This window comes from Sander vitreus, chromosome 3, assembly GCF_031162955.1.
Source record: "Sander vitreus isolate 19-12246 chromosome 3, sanVit1, whole genome shotgun sequence".
Lineage (NCBI taxonomy): Eukaryota > Metazoa > Chordata > Actinopteri > Perciformes > Percidae > Sander > Sander vitreus.
This window is the reverse complement of record NC_135857.1, coordinates 24,296,648-24,313,609: the sequence shown is the minus strand read 5'-3', so window position 1 is coordinate 24,313,609 and position 16,962 is coordinate 24,296,648. Positions and strand designations below refer to the sequence as shown.

General features: G+C 41.0%; 2 protein-coding genes across 7 annotated transcripts in view; one reads left to right on the top strand and one right to left on the bottom strand.

Moving 5' to 3' along the window:
• Window positions 1-2,031: 2,031 nt before the first annotated feature.
• Window positions 2,032-5,917, top strand: LOC144515623 (uncharacterized). The gene is made up of 5 exons (XM_078246636.1): window positions 2,032-2,332; window positions 2,952-3,278; window positions 3,460-3,693; window positions 3,792-3,820; window positions 3,991-5,917. The coding sequence occupies exons 1-5, from the start codon at window positions 2,281-2,283 to the stop codon at window positions 4,087-4,089; spliced, it is 741 nt and encodes a 246-aa protein (XP_078102762.1). The 5' UTR covers window positions 2,032-2,280; the 3' UTR covers window positions 4,090-5,917.
• Window positions 4,723-16,962, bottom strand: part of rap1gap2a (RAP1 GTPase activating protein 2a) — a 99,217-nt gene continuing 86,977 nt past the window's right edge. For 5 of the 6 annotated variants that reach the window (XM_078246631.1, XM_078246632.1, XM_078246630.1 and 2 more), the window contains 10 exons: window positions 16,644-16,715; window positions 15,748-15,834; window positions 15,488-15,628; window positions 11,082-11,231; window positions 10,588-10,700; window positions 10,318-10,416; window positions 10,044-10,164; window positions 8,694-8,796; window positions 7,213-7,286; window positions 4,723-6,953 (listed from right to left, as the gene is read on the bottom strand). In XM_078246631.1, coding sequence (XP_078102757.1) covers window positions 6,945-6,953; window positions 7,213-7,286; window positions 8,694-8,796; window positions 10,044-10,164; window positions 10,318-10,416; window positions 10,588-10,700; window positions 11,082-11,231; window positions 15,488-15,628; window positions 15,748-15,834; window positions 16,644-16,715 — 969 coding nt within the window. In that variant the 3' untranslated portion in view covers window positions 4,723-6,944. Of the gene's footprint in view, window positions 6,954-7,212; window positions 7,287-8,693; window positions 8,797-10,043; window positions 10,165-10,317; window positions 10,417-10,587; window positions 10,701-11,081; window positions 11,232-11,752; window positions 11,905-15,487; window positions 15,629-15,747; window positions 15,835-16,643; window positions 16,716-16,962 lie in introns of those variants that run through there. The other variant, XM_078246635.1, reaches the window with a different exon arrangement.

Here is a 16,962-nt window from a genome sequence, read left to right as displayed (position 1 = left end):
TGACTCATCCTTCACAAGCAATCTAGCTCACACACTTCATCTGAACAGGCCTCGCAGCACTGTAACTAGCTAAATTAGCTAGGTCTCGCAATGCGAGACTGAACAGCAGTAGGCCTGTCACACTATAGCCACATGTAAGTAGTTTTCAATACTTTGGTTACATTACCGTATTTTATTAACCTGAATTATGTTGCTATATTAGCTTGCGAAGGAGCTATCCGTTGCTAACGCAAATTTATCTCAAAAAGCAGAAACGTTAGCTAACTACTGCCAAGATATGATTTCACTAGAGACCAGAGAGGTGTTGTAAGACTCGTCAAGTGTTGTCATGTGTTTACACTGTCTTACAATGAAACCATATCTTGGCAGTAACATTAGTTAGCTACTGCTTTTTGACATAAATTAGCTAGCTAACGTTAGCGTTAGCAACGGTTAGCTACTTTGCAAGCCAATAAAATATAGCCTTGGCAAACAGAATTAAGGTTAATAAAACACGATAACCAGCTATGTAACCAGTATTACAAACTTCTTACAAGTAGCTGGATTGTGACATTTTAGTTGTGTTCGGATGAATATGTTGGATGCATAGCTGGACTTTATCCATGCTGGGCTAATGTTAGATTGCTTGGGAAGGATGACGTTAGTCACACACGGATATATGTAATTCAAACAACGGTATTGTGATTAACACAACTATTAAGGCATGTCTGTAATATACCGGTCGGTCAATAATATAAAATACTGTAGATCAGTGCTTCCCCCACAGCCCTGTCATATAAACCGCCCTATCAATTCCCAATGTGTTCACACTATTTATCATATTAAAGTGACTATTCTTACATTTTCATGCAATTGAACTGTAAACATTTATGTTGGTTTGGTCAGAAATTCTACTAACTAGACCTTTTACTTGAAGTGTGGTTAATGTTTCAAAAAGTCATCCATTACTTTTAGCTAATCATTTCAACTGTTAGCTAAGTCAGTAGGCCACTTTTAGCTATTTTTTTCAACCATTGATTACTTCGCTAGCTATATGTTTTAACGTATGTGTTGAGCTGTTTTAGCTGATATATTGTTTTAAATCAATCATAATTCAATTATTATTTTTGATTGGTTAAGCTGCTCCACAATCCTTCCAAGTACCCACTGGCTACAGCAGAGGCATCACTGGGTGCAGCGCGATTTGAAGCCACTGCAGTGGGCGTGGTTTCCTTGGGGATTTGAATATTTTTTAAATATTTAGCTTTACACTTGGCGACACATTTAGATATAACATTTAGATTTAACATTTAACATTTAGATGTATATTTAAGATTTAGATAGAATATTTATATATATATATATATATATATTTAAGATTTAGATTTAGATATATTTAGATTTAACATTTAGATATAAAGTTAACATTTAGATTTAGATATAACATTTAGATATACATTTAACATTTAGATTTAACATTTAGATATAAATTTAACATTTAGATTCAACATTTAGATTTAGATATAACATGTTTATATATATATATATATATATATATTTAAGATTTAGATATATTTAGATTTAACATTTAACATTTAGATATAAATTTAACATTTAGATTTAGATATAACATTTAGATATACATTTAACATTTAGATTTAACATTTAGATATACATTTAACATTTAGATATACATTTAGATTTAGATTTAACATTTAGATTTAGATATAACATTTAGATTTAACATTTAAATATATATAATTTCTGTCTCAAATGTGAGGAAAATGTGCTAAATGTGAGGAAAGTGAGCTAAATGTTGAAAATGTATCAGCTAAAAAATTGTAACCAAACTTTTACATTCGGCACCCCATATAAAAAAGTTAGTTTCGATATTGCTTCGTTTTTCTCTTTGTTAAATTACTGTTCCTTGAAATTGGCCCCTTTCCTGTTGGGAAGTTTATATTACGATTCATGAGGTCATTGCTTTCCTGTACTTTAGTATGTGAGCCTTGTGTGTGTGCGTGCATGTGCGTGTGTGTGTGTGTGTGTGTATAGGGGGGTTGATTAGTTGGTCACTTCCTTCCTTTACCTCCATCTGGACAAATGCAGCAGCAGCATAAAGGAAAGCCTGTTAAATGATTGAGAATAGGAAAAGAAAGTGAAATAAAGAGCAAGCTGATGGACTCCCTGCAACTGACAACAATTTGAACAAGCAGTTTTCACACAAGCCATGACTTTGTCTGTAAAGAGGAAATAAAACTGACTTGGGATGAACGTTGACCAACACTGTTACAGTCAGACATGTGTTACTATCTCCTCAGCACAATCAGCTGTCTCTGCCTTCTTCATACTGGTAAGACATTTTAGTTCTTATTCAAATTGTTTTTATAAACAAGGGAAATATCTCATATGTTAAATTGGATTTGAGGAACTTGGCTGGATAATCTTACCTTTGAATTCACCCCTATTGCAGTGGCTTTGGTGAAGGCTCACTGTCTGTAAGATCTTTTAAAATAAGTTATTGCAACTTATCGTTGATATTTGAATGTTGTACAGTCTCACTCCAAATTATATATAGTTTTTGCAAAGACAAGCTGTGGTAATCTCAATCCTGTTTCAGTGTGTCATTTAGCATATGAAATGTTTGTCAAACTATAACAAAAGGTATAATAGAAAAATGTGCTATTGTTCGACTGCACAGTTGTTTATGCTGTAGTTTTATTAAGTCTATACACTTCAAACGTATGATGGCATTATGCACTTCTGACCATTTGTTATAAACCGCATGAATGTCTTAATCAGTCAAATGTTCAGACTCTTTATGGTCACGTACTGTCTTGAGATGGTACAAGTAAATGGATTTATCAAAACACTGTCTAACAGCTACCACTGCACCAAATGGCAAACTGTCTGTCTATGCAGTTTGTTGTTGCACTACAATGAGCTATAATAGGAGACTTCCCTTTTTTCAGGTCTCCATGCTGAAGAATGCAGCCAGGGTGTTCTGGCACAACGTGAGACATTGTATGTACCAGCAGGGGGCAGTCTTTCTTTGTCCTGTGTTGTCCAGCACTGTGGAGGCGCCTGGACGGGAAAGTGGATGCGGACAAATTCAACAAATGAAAATCTAAGTGTGAAGCACCATCTGACCAATGTGATGCTCTCAGCCAATCAAACTCAACTCATTTTGAATTTCCTGAGTGTCAAACAATCAGACGAAGGTTTTTATGGATGCAGTGTAAAATGGGGCCAAGGTGATACTGGTCAGGGACATTTCAAGTATGTGAACGTCACTGCAGGTATGTGCAGCCAAATGTCTGTCAGTGTTTATTAGTGTGTATGTGTCTGTATGTGCAATGCTGAATTAGTTGTTCTCGAAAAAGCAAAGACTACAAAAATCCCTTAAAATAGTGAAAAAACACAACAACAGCTCAATCTAACTGCATTATTTGTGTATATTATTCTGTGTCCTTCCCCCAGCTGTCCCCTTCCAGAGGAGTGTATTACACAGGGTTTTGGTCTGTGCCGGTGCTTCTCTTTGTCTTCCCATCATTCTGGGATTGGCTCACTGTCTAAGTTCAAAAGTCAAGCCTCAGCCACTTCCCAGGACGCTGTCCATTCCTGCAGCTGTATACAGAGACCAACCACACCCAGCTCCACAGCCTCCACCTCGATGCCCCATACCCCAGAAACGTAGCACTTCCTCTCACAAAGGTATCTTACTTAGTAGCCTGTAACATTGATAACAAGTTACCGTAGCATTGTCAAAACAGCTCTATTTATTGCATTGTCTTTTTGTGTGCATTTTACAGCTGTCCCCAAGTCTAGGCAGAAGACTGAGGTGGGTAAATGTTCTGTTTCAAGACAGGATGCACTCTGCAAGGCCTTCAATATTGTTTGTTTCCTCTGACTGGCCTTGAAAATGTCTGCAGTCTATGCATATGTGCTTAAATGGGCTGGCAAAGCTAGACTAGTGCTTAAATAACCCTTTTCCCATTCCCAATGTTAAAGGTGGTGTATGCAGACATTTCCCAATATGCATTGAGACAACAGGGAGCCACCAGAGAGCCTGACCAGTCCACTGTGTACTCATCCGTCAGATTTTCCTGACTGCTGTCTGAACTGACTGCAGGTGAACAATTGTCTGCTGAGGATTAATTATGTGTTATTTTTGTGGGACTGTGGTTGATCCTTGACGTCTTCACGTCATCCTGACGAATATTTCACTATTAGGTCATTCTTAAACTCAAGACTTTACCTGTGTTTTGGAAAATCATCACAGCAGAGGAAAAAATAAGATACAAATGAATTAATTAATATTTGTCTCTCCATGTCTAAGGGCTGTCCTGATTACACTCTGATGTTGAAGTATAGTGTTTTTAAGTGCAAAAAAACATTCATGTGTAGGTAGCATAAAAGACAGCAAGTGGAGCAGATAATGAGGAGATATTGCAGCATCCATCAACCATCTGAACCACCCTGAGGTGCTGCAGAGAGCAAAGACTCAGCTATGTGGCATAGTTTCATTGATATCACCACTTTTAATTATCTTGATATGTGACTGCGGACAAGCAAAACATTAAATGCAGCCCGACCAATTTAAAAGTATCGCAGTTTTTAAAATGTAAAACAGCCTTTGTCTATAATATGCAAGTGTTCTGTGTACATAAAATATTAAAGTATGAACAAAAACACCCATGTACTGGCTTGTCGTGTGAGATTTTAAAAATGATACCGCATAAATGACACAAAATACAACATTTTATTTTAGAATAAATTCTCAATGGCACGTTACATAACCAAATATACATATACATGTTTAGACATCTTTTAAATTAATATATTTCCTTTAATCATTTTACCTTATTAATTAGCATACTCTGCAGTTACATTTGTACATGACATCAAGGCAAAAGAAGTTTTCATTTGAATAAATTAAGCATATTAACAGAGGAAAGGCTGCAGAGCATTTAGGCGATACCTGCTACAAACAAAAGTACATCTGAACTTCCTGTTTTTGTGTGATTTCTGTCCCCGCTTCCCTTGTTCAAGGTAATCACTGGCCTAACTAAGCACAATGTGTAATAGTCAACAAGCTGTTCCTTAAAGTACTTATCAGAACTTTCTTTCAGCTTTTCTACAGCTTTCTTGCAAAACTAAAAAAGTCACCCAAATTACAACGTAGGTGTTTATAATTTGGGTGAACTGACTCTCTAGGATTTGAGTTTCATGTGACAGGACTTCACACACTATCCTGCCATCCAGGAATGGTTGTCTCCACAGTAAGAGCACATGGATACATTCTTTCAAAGACTTACATGCTTGGTTGGAAACACATCTGGGTGTCTTTAAGCTTTTTCTTGATTAGCACACTCACACCTTCCCCTGTTCTAGTGTATGCAGCTCCAGGCTAATGTGATAAAATGACAGAGTTGAGGACTAGTAAACCTATTGTCATGTTGTGCTTGTAAGCACCTGGCTTTGTAATTTACTTTTAAGAGACTTTGTAATAACAACTAACAAAGCGTCAAATCAAAAATCAAAAATAAATAAAAATAACCCTCCAAGTTCACATTCAATGTGTGGTTCAAAGGTTCATTTAACCTGAAGCATCTTTTTTTCAAGTAATTAATATCAGCGCACATGCTGGGAAGCTCTAAACCCGGGAGACTTTCCTGTTCAAAAGTTCCAACAAACATAGACAAAGCTACACCGAGCTAGCAAGCTTCAATGGGAGGTATCAGAAGGTGAAATGTTTTCATCGGTGCACTGTCTATTTTCAGTATATGTGGGTGTTAATCGGCTACCCACGACTGCTGTAAGCGGATCCAGAAGATTCTTGTCCTCTCACATAGTGAGAGAGAGAGAGAGAGAGAGAGAGAGAGAGAGAGAGAGAGAGAGAGAGAGAGAGAGAGAGAGAGAGAGAGAGAGAGAGAGAGAGAGAGAGAGAGAGAGAGAGAGAAAAAAAATAAAAAAAAATAAATCAGTGATGAAAAGGTCTTTTGATAGATTGTAAGGTGCGGCTTTGGCTAAAATAAGCGCATGGCAAAATGTGTTGGCAGTGTCTCCTACTGTGCTCCATATGAGCTAATTTCCATTAATCAAGCACTTGAGTTCAGGGATTTGAAGTTACCCTTACAGGTACAGAAATGCTGCCATAGGTATTTTGACTGAGTTTCAGCAATGTCGAGTTAATAGTGCAGTAGACACAATGCAGCAGCTAGCAAGGTTACAAAAGCATCTCAAAAATCAAAGGTGTTTCCTAGAAAAGCATTTTTATATGCAAACAACAAGCTCAGATCGTACAGTAGAGAATTGAAACTCCCTGTGTTATCAACTCCAAAACGCTGCTACTGTAAGTCTACATTATGTTTCTGTGCATGTCTGTCTTTGTCTGCATACTTTTTTTTTAGGCAAAAGAGGAACTGCTGCTAGACGTACCATTCAAGGGCAAAGGCAAAAAGGGAACATCCTGATGTCTGATATTTCCAATTCCAGATAACAGTAACAGTTTGGCCATAGTCTCATGTTACCATTCTTCTAGATCAATGTATCTCTCTAATAAACTAGATGCTTTAGAAAAAGCTGAGGCAGAGTCTAGCTCAGCCTGCACTCACAGTATTACAGCCATGCTAGGACTTCATGTGATGTGAACATTTAACAACTGAGATGCAGCAACCTGTTACAACGGCAAAGTATTGACTAATTTCTGTAGCTTAAGGTTGGTTAAAAAGAAAGCCAACATGTCAGCTGCTTCACCTCAAAATACGCTCACAGTATTGTCAGTTAGGTTATAGTGTGTGGGGACTCTGGTGCACTTGGTCATCTTGTCAGATTATCCTTGGCTTCGGGAAGTGGTTCTATGGTTATTTTATGGTTGTGGTTGTTGTGATTTTTCTTTTTGCAGCTCCGTCAACCTGTGCAGTCCCTTTGTTGTGCAAGTCTGATATTTCCATTCCACAAAGCTACTCGGACTGAAAGAGAGGAAAGTGAACAGAGAGGCCAGTTAGAGGAGAGTGTTCGCTGACAGCATGCATCTTTCAATCTGGGCCAATTACCCAACACCAGCTTGTCTGTTTCAATGAAATTACAGTGATTCTGAGATAATGAGATGACCGTAAAATAGACAGTGAGTGCATCAAAAACACACCAGGGGACCTTTCATTATTGCTTTCAGCCTGCTGCACTAAATCCTGTGGTTTCTGCTCTAACAAGTTCTAACCTAAGACTTACAGTTGTGGATGAGTGGCTCATTTTGTCAAAGCGGAACTTCAAATTTGACCTCGGAGATGTCTTACTTTTCACATCTGCAAAATATAGAAAAAGGAAACGGAAAAGACAGGAAGGAAATTCTCATTAGATAATCTGTCATCTCTAGGACTTGTGCAGTGCCTGTTGAAAATGTGCCTGTTTGGAATGGGCCGATTGCTTGGCCTGTGGTATTGCTGCTTGTAGAATTCTTCAAAACTAAATTGTACCCCAAAATTACTTAGAGAAGGACCCCAAACCACTTAATATGAAACTCCACTGTATAGCCTACTACTGACTTACAGTGTAGGCTACTTCTACATCAGAGGAAGACATTGTACTACTCTATTTACCTGACAGAGAACGCTGCAGATTCAGAATGTAATCACAAAATATCACAAAGAAAATGTGGAGTAAGACATAGCGTAATAGACTCATGGCAGTGCGCTACCCAACTGGCCCGTTATGAGTGCTAATCAGCACATAGCTGCGTTCATCAACCACGTTGCGTTGATCGTTAACGAATTTAATACTTCAGCAGAGGTACTCATTTCCATACAGGTTTAGTGGCTTGACGGTTAACGGGGAAGTAGGGGATTTGATTCGCTAGGGTATTTTGGCGACGGTAATGTTACTAGTGTTGTAAATTAGCAGTAGACTTAATTAACCCAACCCAGGGTGAGTCTGATGAAAACTGCTGTGTCTGCCCGGTTCAACTCTGAGATTTTCTCACATTGCACAGCGCTGTGAAAGAATAATCGCAGAGATTACGTTATGTTCTGCCAGCTCACAGCAATTTAATACAATAGCAGGAAAAGAGTCCCCCCGCTGTTCTAAAGCGTTCTGCATGTGGCATCTGCGTGTGATGTGCAGGTTATCTTCACCCCAAACACGACCCCCAAACATGGACACACATATATACAGATACGTCGCGCTTTATAAGATAGATAGCTTGCATCACAATCTGTCTGCTTGTTGTCTGTAGCTGATTGTGCTTTGCATGTGTGGGATTCTGAAACGTCCTTAAATTTGGGAATTGTCGTTTGTTTATTCAAAGTCAAAGACAGTCCAAAGTAGTGCAACTATGCACATTTTTGTGGGTCTGAGGTGTATGTCACATTTTAGCTGCCAAAGCTCCGCTGCTCTCTGTCTCTGGTCCACAGTGTGAGAGGGGGAGTGGCCAGCAGCTAGAGCGGCAAAAGCCAATGTGTGCTTCTTTTACCTATATATTTAGCGATATATTTGCATTTCTAATCCAAACAACGTCAAACTTGGCACTGCACTTACTCGTGCCCGTAGCAAGACACCTGTCAAGTTTGAAATCCATTGGACTAACGGTTCAAGAGATATGTGCATAAAACCCACACAGACAGACAGACAGACTGACGTTCCTGCAATTTATAGATAGATGTCTTTCTGTTAAAATGTTGGATGTGAATACTCTGTGTGTAAAATCGTAGGTTTACCTGTTGGACTGCGGCACATGATGACAGGGGTACCTGTTCCCTGGCTGTCGACACTGAGGGAAGGACTAAAGGCAGAAGAAGACGCTATAGAGGGATGGCCGGCCTGGGGGACGGAGAGCACAAAGGAATTTAGAATGGAAGAGAGGATGGAGACTTAAAAATTCCTGTCAGCAAAGTTAGAGGAATTGAATGTTCGGCAGAAAGTACAATTGGAAATGATGCTTTGCAGAGAGGTGCTATCAGAAAGTTGTTCACTTTTTTTGTTGTAATTTGCATAATATAGTTTAAACTTTTTATGCTGGCAGAAATCATTATGATGCAAAGTTATCATAAGGAGTGGAGTATTAAAGAAATAAAGTACCTTGGAAATACATTTATTCACTTTTGTGAAGCTACAGCCAGCAGCCGGTTGGCTTACCTTAGCATAAAGACTTGAAACAATGGGAAACAGCTAGCCTGGCTCTGTACAAAGTAAAAATATAAAATCCCCCTAACAGCACTTCTAAAGCTCACTGAACACATTCAAAAACCAAAGTGTAAAAATCAAAAGTTGCTGTTTCACAGTGGTATATAGGCTGGACTATTTCTTGACCAGAAGCAATAGCTTCCTTGAGTCTTTTCCCAGAAATAGTCTGGTAAAACCACAACTTGTTGTTTTTACACTTGGGTTTTTGTGGGGATTACAAAAACAAGATTTAACATATTAATTATTGAGCTTTAAAGGTGCTGGTAGGCAAATTTTTAGACAGAGCCAGCCTTGCTGTTTCCCTCTTTGTGCTGAGCTAAGACGCTTCATGTTTACCGTACAGATATCAGAGTGGTATAGATCTCCCCATCTAACTCTTGGCAAGAATGTGAACAAGCAGATTTCAGTGTTGAAATATTCCTTTAAACCCATCAAAATTGAATGAGGAGAAAAGCAAGAATGTATAATTTTGTGATGATAACTGGTGTACTTTGCTGCTCAATAATGATTTTGCATTTTTTTTTAATAATGCATTTTGAAAGCCCACACTGAGCATCCATGCACACGGATCCCATCCACTTAAATGATGAGAGTAGGAACGATTTGACAGCATTTCTCACACAGACACTGACAAGCAATGCCATCTAATACACATAAAGTGAGAGGAGCTGTAATCATTATAATCAATGCGCTGACATTCAACACTCTCTAGGCAGTTTTTGGTAATTACAGACTATTTCACCCAGAAAGCTTTTGCTGCCAACAACCTCACTCAGAATGTATTGTTCTGCTCTCTCTTTAAACCCAAACACTCAATTTCCTCCTTTTTCCTCTTATAAAGGCAAGCTTACTTGGTTCAAATCAACTGTGAGTGTTGCACTTACTGTCTCTAGTTCTTCCAGAGCTTCTGTTTCTCCTGTGGTGCTGCTGAAGCTGCTGGTGCTGGATGAAGAACGAGAGATGTTTGGTCTGCCGCTGCTACACTCTTTCAGCTTGATGAACGGCCTGTTGAGGAAAACAGAGATGTAGAGAACTTAACATGTGAGAAAATCAGACCAGTGACAAAAGACCAACTTTACCCAGTTTGCTTATCAGGCATCTCCTTCTACCGAATATAGAGGAGCTTTGATGATCTCCAGGAACTAGTTAAGGTCTTACCTCTCTTTGTTGGGGCAGATCTCAGGTGAGCTGGGATTGGATAATGTCTCTGACCTCACTTCCTGGGACAGCTGGTAGATATCTGCAGGCTTTTGTTCACTGCAGACAAAATACAACACATTAATGACAACACTGACGAGACAACATTCTGGAGTCCCGCTACCTGTATAAAAACAACACAGACAATCGTGGTGTCTGTGTTGTAACATAATCAAGATACCGAACAGGAAATGCAGTGACATTTAAAACAGCGAGTCCCAAAACACCAACCTGCGTGTGTGTTTGTCCGATGGGGATTCTGTGCTGGAGTGGAGACGAGGGAAGAGGCCTGAGCGCCGTTTCACTGGGCTCTTCAGAGGAGACTTGGCTGACAACACAGGAGGCTGAAGATCACATAATATAGAATTAGGTTTCTCCTTTAAAAAAAAATATGGGAAAAACTCTTGTTTGGAATCAGGGAATTGTCCCTTAAAAAATGGCCTAATTCCCTGGTTGACGTAGAAGCTCTCTCTCTCTCTCTCTCTCTCTCTCTCTCTCTCTCTCTCTCTCTGTGTGTACTGTGTAAGAAATAGGTCATTGAATTACCTAAAATGACAACACAGATGTACCTTTTTCCCTATTAACCCCCCATTATAGTACTTTAATGTAAAAAACTCTTTTTCCCCAGCGACACAAGTTCTCCTTGATCAATCCCTCATTCCATTCTGAGTGACCATCCGTCTTTCCCTTCCCTCTCTCCCTTCCCTTTATTCCCTCTCACTCACAGTGAAGGTGCTCTTTGTGCATTCGCTGGTGCTTTGCGGTAGCCCTCCTCCACTCACGCTGGCGGGCACCCCACCTCCTACCCCGGGGCTCCTGTGACGGTGGGACCCCACCATGGTCTCCATGGAGTGGCTCCTGACACGCATGGCTCTCTGGAGTATGGAGAAGAAATGGAGAGTGAGTGGATGAGGGAGAGGAGGAGACCATGGAACACAGAGGAGAAGGGAAGAAGCAGATGGGTGAAGGAAAAGTCAGTGACAGGGAAAGTATACGTGGAAGGACAGAGAGGGGAATGGGTGTGAACATAAAGGGACAGAACAAAAGTGAGTTTTTATCATCTTAAATGCAGGATTATTTTAATGTATGAATTAACGTTTAGGTTCATAGATGCTATTGCACAATACAACCACCAGGGGACTCAGTTCTCCATTAATGAAGCCAAGTGATTTGGAGTGAATGAATGAACATGTGTTGTACGAATCCTTATTATTCTAATGACTTTATATTAATTTTGTTCATTGATAACAATATTCATAACATTTCTTCTAGACTCCATAATACATTCCAGCCAGTACAATTGAAATAATAAAAAAAACTCTTTTTTAATGCTGCTATGTACTGCAGATCCATCATGAAGTGCTTATTTTCTTTGGAAGCATAAACACAAACAACATCATATAAAATAATGTTTATTAATTATGTGGCAATCCTCTGTTGTATTTACAGTATTGCAGACAGGTAATACACAGTGACTGCAAGGACAGCAATGAGAACAGCACCCCCTGGGACCGACTGCAGAAAGTGCAAAGTAGCTGTCCATAATGCCTGTGAAGAGTAAGAGAGCCAAATTGTCACATTAGTTACACGTTCATCACACACACACACACACACACACACACACACACACACACACACACACACACACACACACACACACACACACACACACACACACACACACACACACACACACACACAGGCAGCTAGTGATTTCTTCATATTTTTATTGTAGGCCTGTGTGATGTTTTGCTTTTGGGTTGTTTTCTTTGCTTGCCTGGCACAGACACTGAAGACACCTCCAAACACACCTGAGGCGCATCTCCTAATCAGGAGAGAGATGCTGGATTTGCTCTTTAGTGCAATAAAGGGTGATGCCAGGAGGAAGGTCAAATTACTAGAGGGACAACAAAGAGACACTGCTGACAAAATATTTGACTTTCTTCAAGGTTTATATGGAGGGCAGACCACAACTACCAATCTCAGAATTAACTTTTTTAATGTGAAACAAGGTGTGGGGGAGACACTGGAAGACTTTAGCCTCCGGTTAAGAGAAGCCTTCCAAAAATGGGGAACTGCTGAACCTGATGGGTCAGCTCATCTGCAACACACACTGAGGGATCAGATGATACTCGCCCTGCAGTCTGGTTCGCTGAAGGAGCTCCAGAGGCAGATGCGTAGAAGCCCAAACTTGACGTTTTCTGAGTTATTGCAGAAGGCTAAAGAGTTGAAGAGAGAAGGCTGGGCAGAGGAAGGAGATGGACTGTCATAAAGTCTACACCGTACCCCCTGCTGAACCCCTCACCAAGTGGAAAGATCAAACCCGCACAGAGCTGCTTAACATGGTTGCAGAGTTGAAGCAAGCCTTGAAAGAGGAGATTGTGAGTACCATGCAGTCAGCCAAAAACTACCTGAGCGTCCCAGATATAAGCATCTCCCGCCCGCGTTGGAATGACCAGGGGCAGCCCATTTGTCTACACTGTGGATAAGCTGGACATCTTTGACGTGACTGTTCCCAGCGGCAGCCCCCTTTAAACTCCCAAACCCGGCCACTGAAGGGCTAGTTGGCGGAGCACTGGAAGCGGAGTCACCAGCAGAGTCATTGTCGGAGAATGCCCAGCTGTGGAGGTGTTGGCTGGCAGAAAATGTATCCCATGTATTCTGGACACAGCCTCACAGGTAACCCTGTTTAGTGAAATGTTTTTAAAGATTAATTTTAAAGACTTTGAGGCCGAGATGGGCACTAAGATGAACTGGTTGAAACTGAAAGCAGCAATTGCCTATTCTCTTTCTTTCTTTCTTTCTTTCTTTCTTTCTTTCTTTCTTTCTTTCTTTCTTTCTTTCTTTCACAAGGAAGAGACTCATTGAGATTAAAAATCTCTTTTGCAAGCGTGTCCTGGCCAAGACAGGCAGCAGTACAACCACACATACAGTACATACAAACACAAAAACATAAAACAACTTACACAGCAAATCTTTCAAAGTCAACCACAATCCTAAACACATCAGGCAAAACATCTGCAGCCAGATGTGGCTGCCTCCAAGTCAATCATCATCCTCTTAAAAGCGACCAATGAGACCAGCTCAATAAGTTTCATGGATTTCTGTAACTTGTTCCAGGCAGAGGGAGCAGCGAACTTAAAGGCCTTTTTTCCCAGCTCAGTTCTAACCTTTGGAACAGACCGAAGGAAAAGATCCTGGGAACGAAGATTGTAAGTCCCGGTACTATTTACACTGATATAGGTCAGAAGGTAGGATGGAAGGAGACCTGAAATAGCCTTGTATATGAAGGTATGCCAATGTCTCCGTGTTGATAGAGAAGGCCATCCAACACGTTCATACAGTTCACAATGGTGAGTGAGGGCTTTCATACCAGTGATGAACCTCAGAGCTCCATGGTATACAGTGTCCAGTGCATGTAAACTTTGAGATGAAGCATGCATGTATAAATAATATAAAAGTGGGGGGGGTGGGGATTGATGTTCCACAGAGGGGAGTCCTCATTGTTTCTGATGACTGTATGGGCCCCTGACAAAGGCGGTTGGGCATGAATGTTCTCCAAACAGTGTGGAAGGCTGTTGGAGGAGAGACATATCCAGGGCTCAAAGCCTTTAAATCCACCGTTCAACCTGCCTTCCAAAAAAAGTGGGAACGGGCTTTCGCCTGCTGCCAAAGGGTCCTGTCCTCCGGGGCCCACAGAGGTCAGACCAGTGCCGAAAAAGCCCGTGATAGTGCCCTCTGAAAGTGATATGGTCCTATGGACACATGTAAGATGCACTACACATCTCTGGTAGAAGGCCTGGACAGTGAGAATGAGGCAAGTGGCAGACAGTGTAGTAGAGGTGAAGGGAAATAAAATGCCTAAACGGCTATGTAACCGGCATGCCTACTCAATAGAAATACCACAGCGTCAGCCATTGGCCAAAGTCTGTCAGATAGCCCCTGAACAAATTGATGCTAATGACCTTGTGTTGCAGGAAAGATCAGATGGGGAGATAGAGGTGGCTGTACGAGCCATCCAAGAGACCGCTGAAGATGATACCTCGGGTGGGGTGCCTCACTGTCCGAACCTCCCCCAATCACAACAGGAGAGGGTGGAGCAAGTTCTTTGGAGATGTATTTTTGCTCAGGATGATGAGACTTTGGGCGCACTGATGCCGTTTTAAACCAAATGCCCACAGGTGATGCACCCCCCTCCCGGAAGTGCTACAGACCGGTGCCCCCTAACATGTACCAAGAACTACGCTCCCTCCTACAGACCATGCTGGAGAAAGGAGTAATTCGAGAGAGCAGTAGCCCGTGAGCAACACCAGTCGTCCTAGTTAAAAAGAAGGACGGAACCTGGAGGTTTTGTTTTGATTACCGGCGGCTGAATGTCCTCACCCATAAGGACGCCTAGCCCTTACCATGCATCGAAGAGTCTCAACACATTGTCCAAACAGAGTGGTACTCAACCTTGGACCTTGCCAGTGGCTACTGGCAGGTTGAAATGGATCCAGCGGACAGAGAGAAGACTGCTTTCACTACACCATTGGGGCTGTTTGAATTCGAGAGGATGCCATTTGGACTAAACAATGCGGCAGCCACCTTCCAGTGGCTGATGCAGCGATGTCTGGGCTAGCAGGTAAATGATTCCCTATTGTTATACCTGAATGACATTGTGTATTCAGAAACTTAAAGAGCATGGACTGAAAGACACACACAAAACGGGGTGTGTGAACAGGAAGCCCTTATGCTGTGATTATACAGTAGATTAGATCTCAAAGACACACACACACACACACAGATGAGAACAAAAGAGTGTAAAGAGACGTTAAGGGATGAGACAGAACCAATTAGATGTCAAATAAAGTAAATAGTAAGATTCACAAAGAGAAAGGAAACATTTTGTTTTTTTACAAATACATAAGCACAGTAGTGTTCATTTCCACACACACATACTCGGCGTATATGGTCAGAATCTTCGAGCATAGAGAAAAGCAGGAGGAACAACGCTACTGTGACATTTCGTTGACCTACAGCAAGAAAACCTCACACTCTTGTGCAGTAATGACGGTGATTAAATTAATGTCACAGAGCTGAAGGAAGAATGCATGGTGTCCTGTACACTTCTGTCCAGGTTCATGTTCACCTTGAAGGACTCTAGCAGACCCCCGTGTCCCCCGTTCTCCAGCTTGTCCTCCTCTCCCGCCTGGCCCAGACCCAGCGTGGCCTGGCTCTGTCTATGCAACTCGTCATGGAGGTTGTCCAGCAGCGCAGCTCGCGTTCGCCCCTGGAATCAATTTACACACATCGAGAAGGTGATTATGGTCATTATTATGAACAAAGCTGAGCTGTGAATAAAGGCATGCTGTGGTGTTAGAGTGTGGCTGTGCCGCAAACGTGTGTCACCTCTAATTTGGCAAATTTGTCGGATTTGTAGCAGGCGTTTTCAGCATTGATCAACTTTGTCAGCAGGAAGTCTCGAAACTCAGGACCCTGGGGGGAAGAGAGCGAGAGAGAGAGAGGTAGTGTTAGATAAGGAACCAGAAGGCTGAGGGGCAACGTTAAGGAAAGGAAAAGGCAAACTATAATCAGCGCCATACACATTACACTATTGCAGGAGTCTGATCAAGAGAATCAACTGTACTGATTGAAATCCTCATCTGCTTCAAACCCCCTTTCTCCCCACATGCTGCAACTCATGTCCCGATAACTAACTGAATCTTCTACTGAGTCTAGAAGCCAGATTGTTTTCACAATGCAGTTTCCCCCATTGTGACAATGATCTGATAGAATCATCAAGGCTACCTTTTAAAATACAAGATGAAAATGAGGGTTACAGTTTCTAATGTGCACTCACATGTTAAACTGTTTTTAAATGAGGACATTTCAAATACAAGCTGTAGTAGAAGAAGTACTCAGATCATAAAAGTAGAGACATAATGTTGAGAACGTTTAAATGCACACCAATATTCCACTATTATTCCGAATATGACAATATTCCGAATTTGATACAGGTCATGTAAACAGTATGTTCTGGTTGGATATTCCGAATAAGGCCTTTTTTTCCAAATTTATCATTTTCCAATAAGACGTGGGATATTCTGGTATTAGCAGCATTCTTTGGACGTGTATATAGCGCATTCAGAATATGCGTCTCAATTGGGGTTTTACTGCATTTTACGCCCAGTTTACTGCCTAATCCTAACCCTAAAAACCCGGAATATTATGTGCGTGTAAATATAGTCAATGTAAAAATACTCCACAAAATCAGTGACAGAAGTTGTATCAGCTCTTTTTCTCACCTTCCTAAAGACAGCTGGGTTTGGTAGAGGGGGTCCAAAAGGAGGCACATCCTCCCTCGCTGTAACTGAAACCTGTTGACATAAAACACGTTATTAGCGCATATTCCACGAGGGCTCAAGTTTCAAGCTGGGACGATGAAACAACATCCGAGGCAAAACTTGAGAACACCTTGTCATCGCGAGATGACTATTATTGATGATTAATTCGTTGTGTACTTTGTTGTGTTTATGCAGTTATTTATGTCAGCACACAGCTGATAAGGACCACTGGCAGTTTCAACAACTAATTTACAGTTACTACAGAGCACCAGTAGGAGCT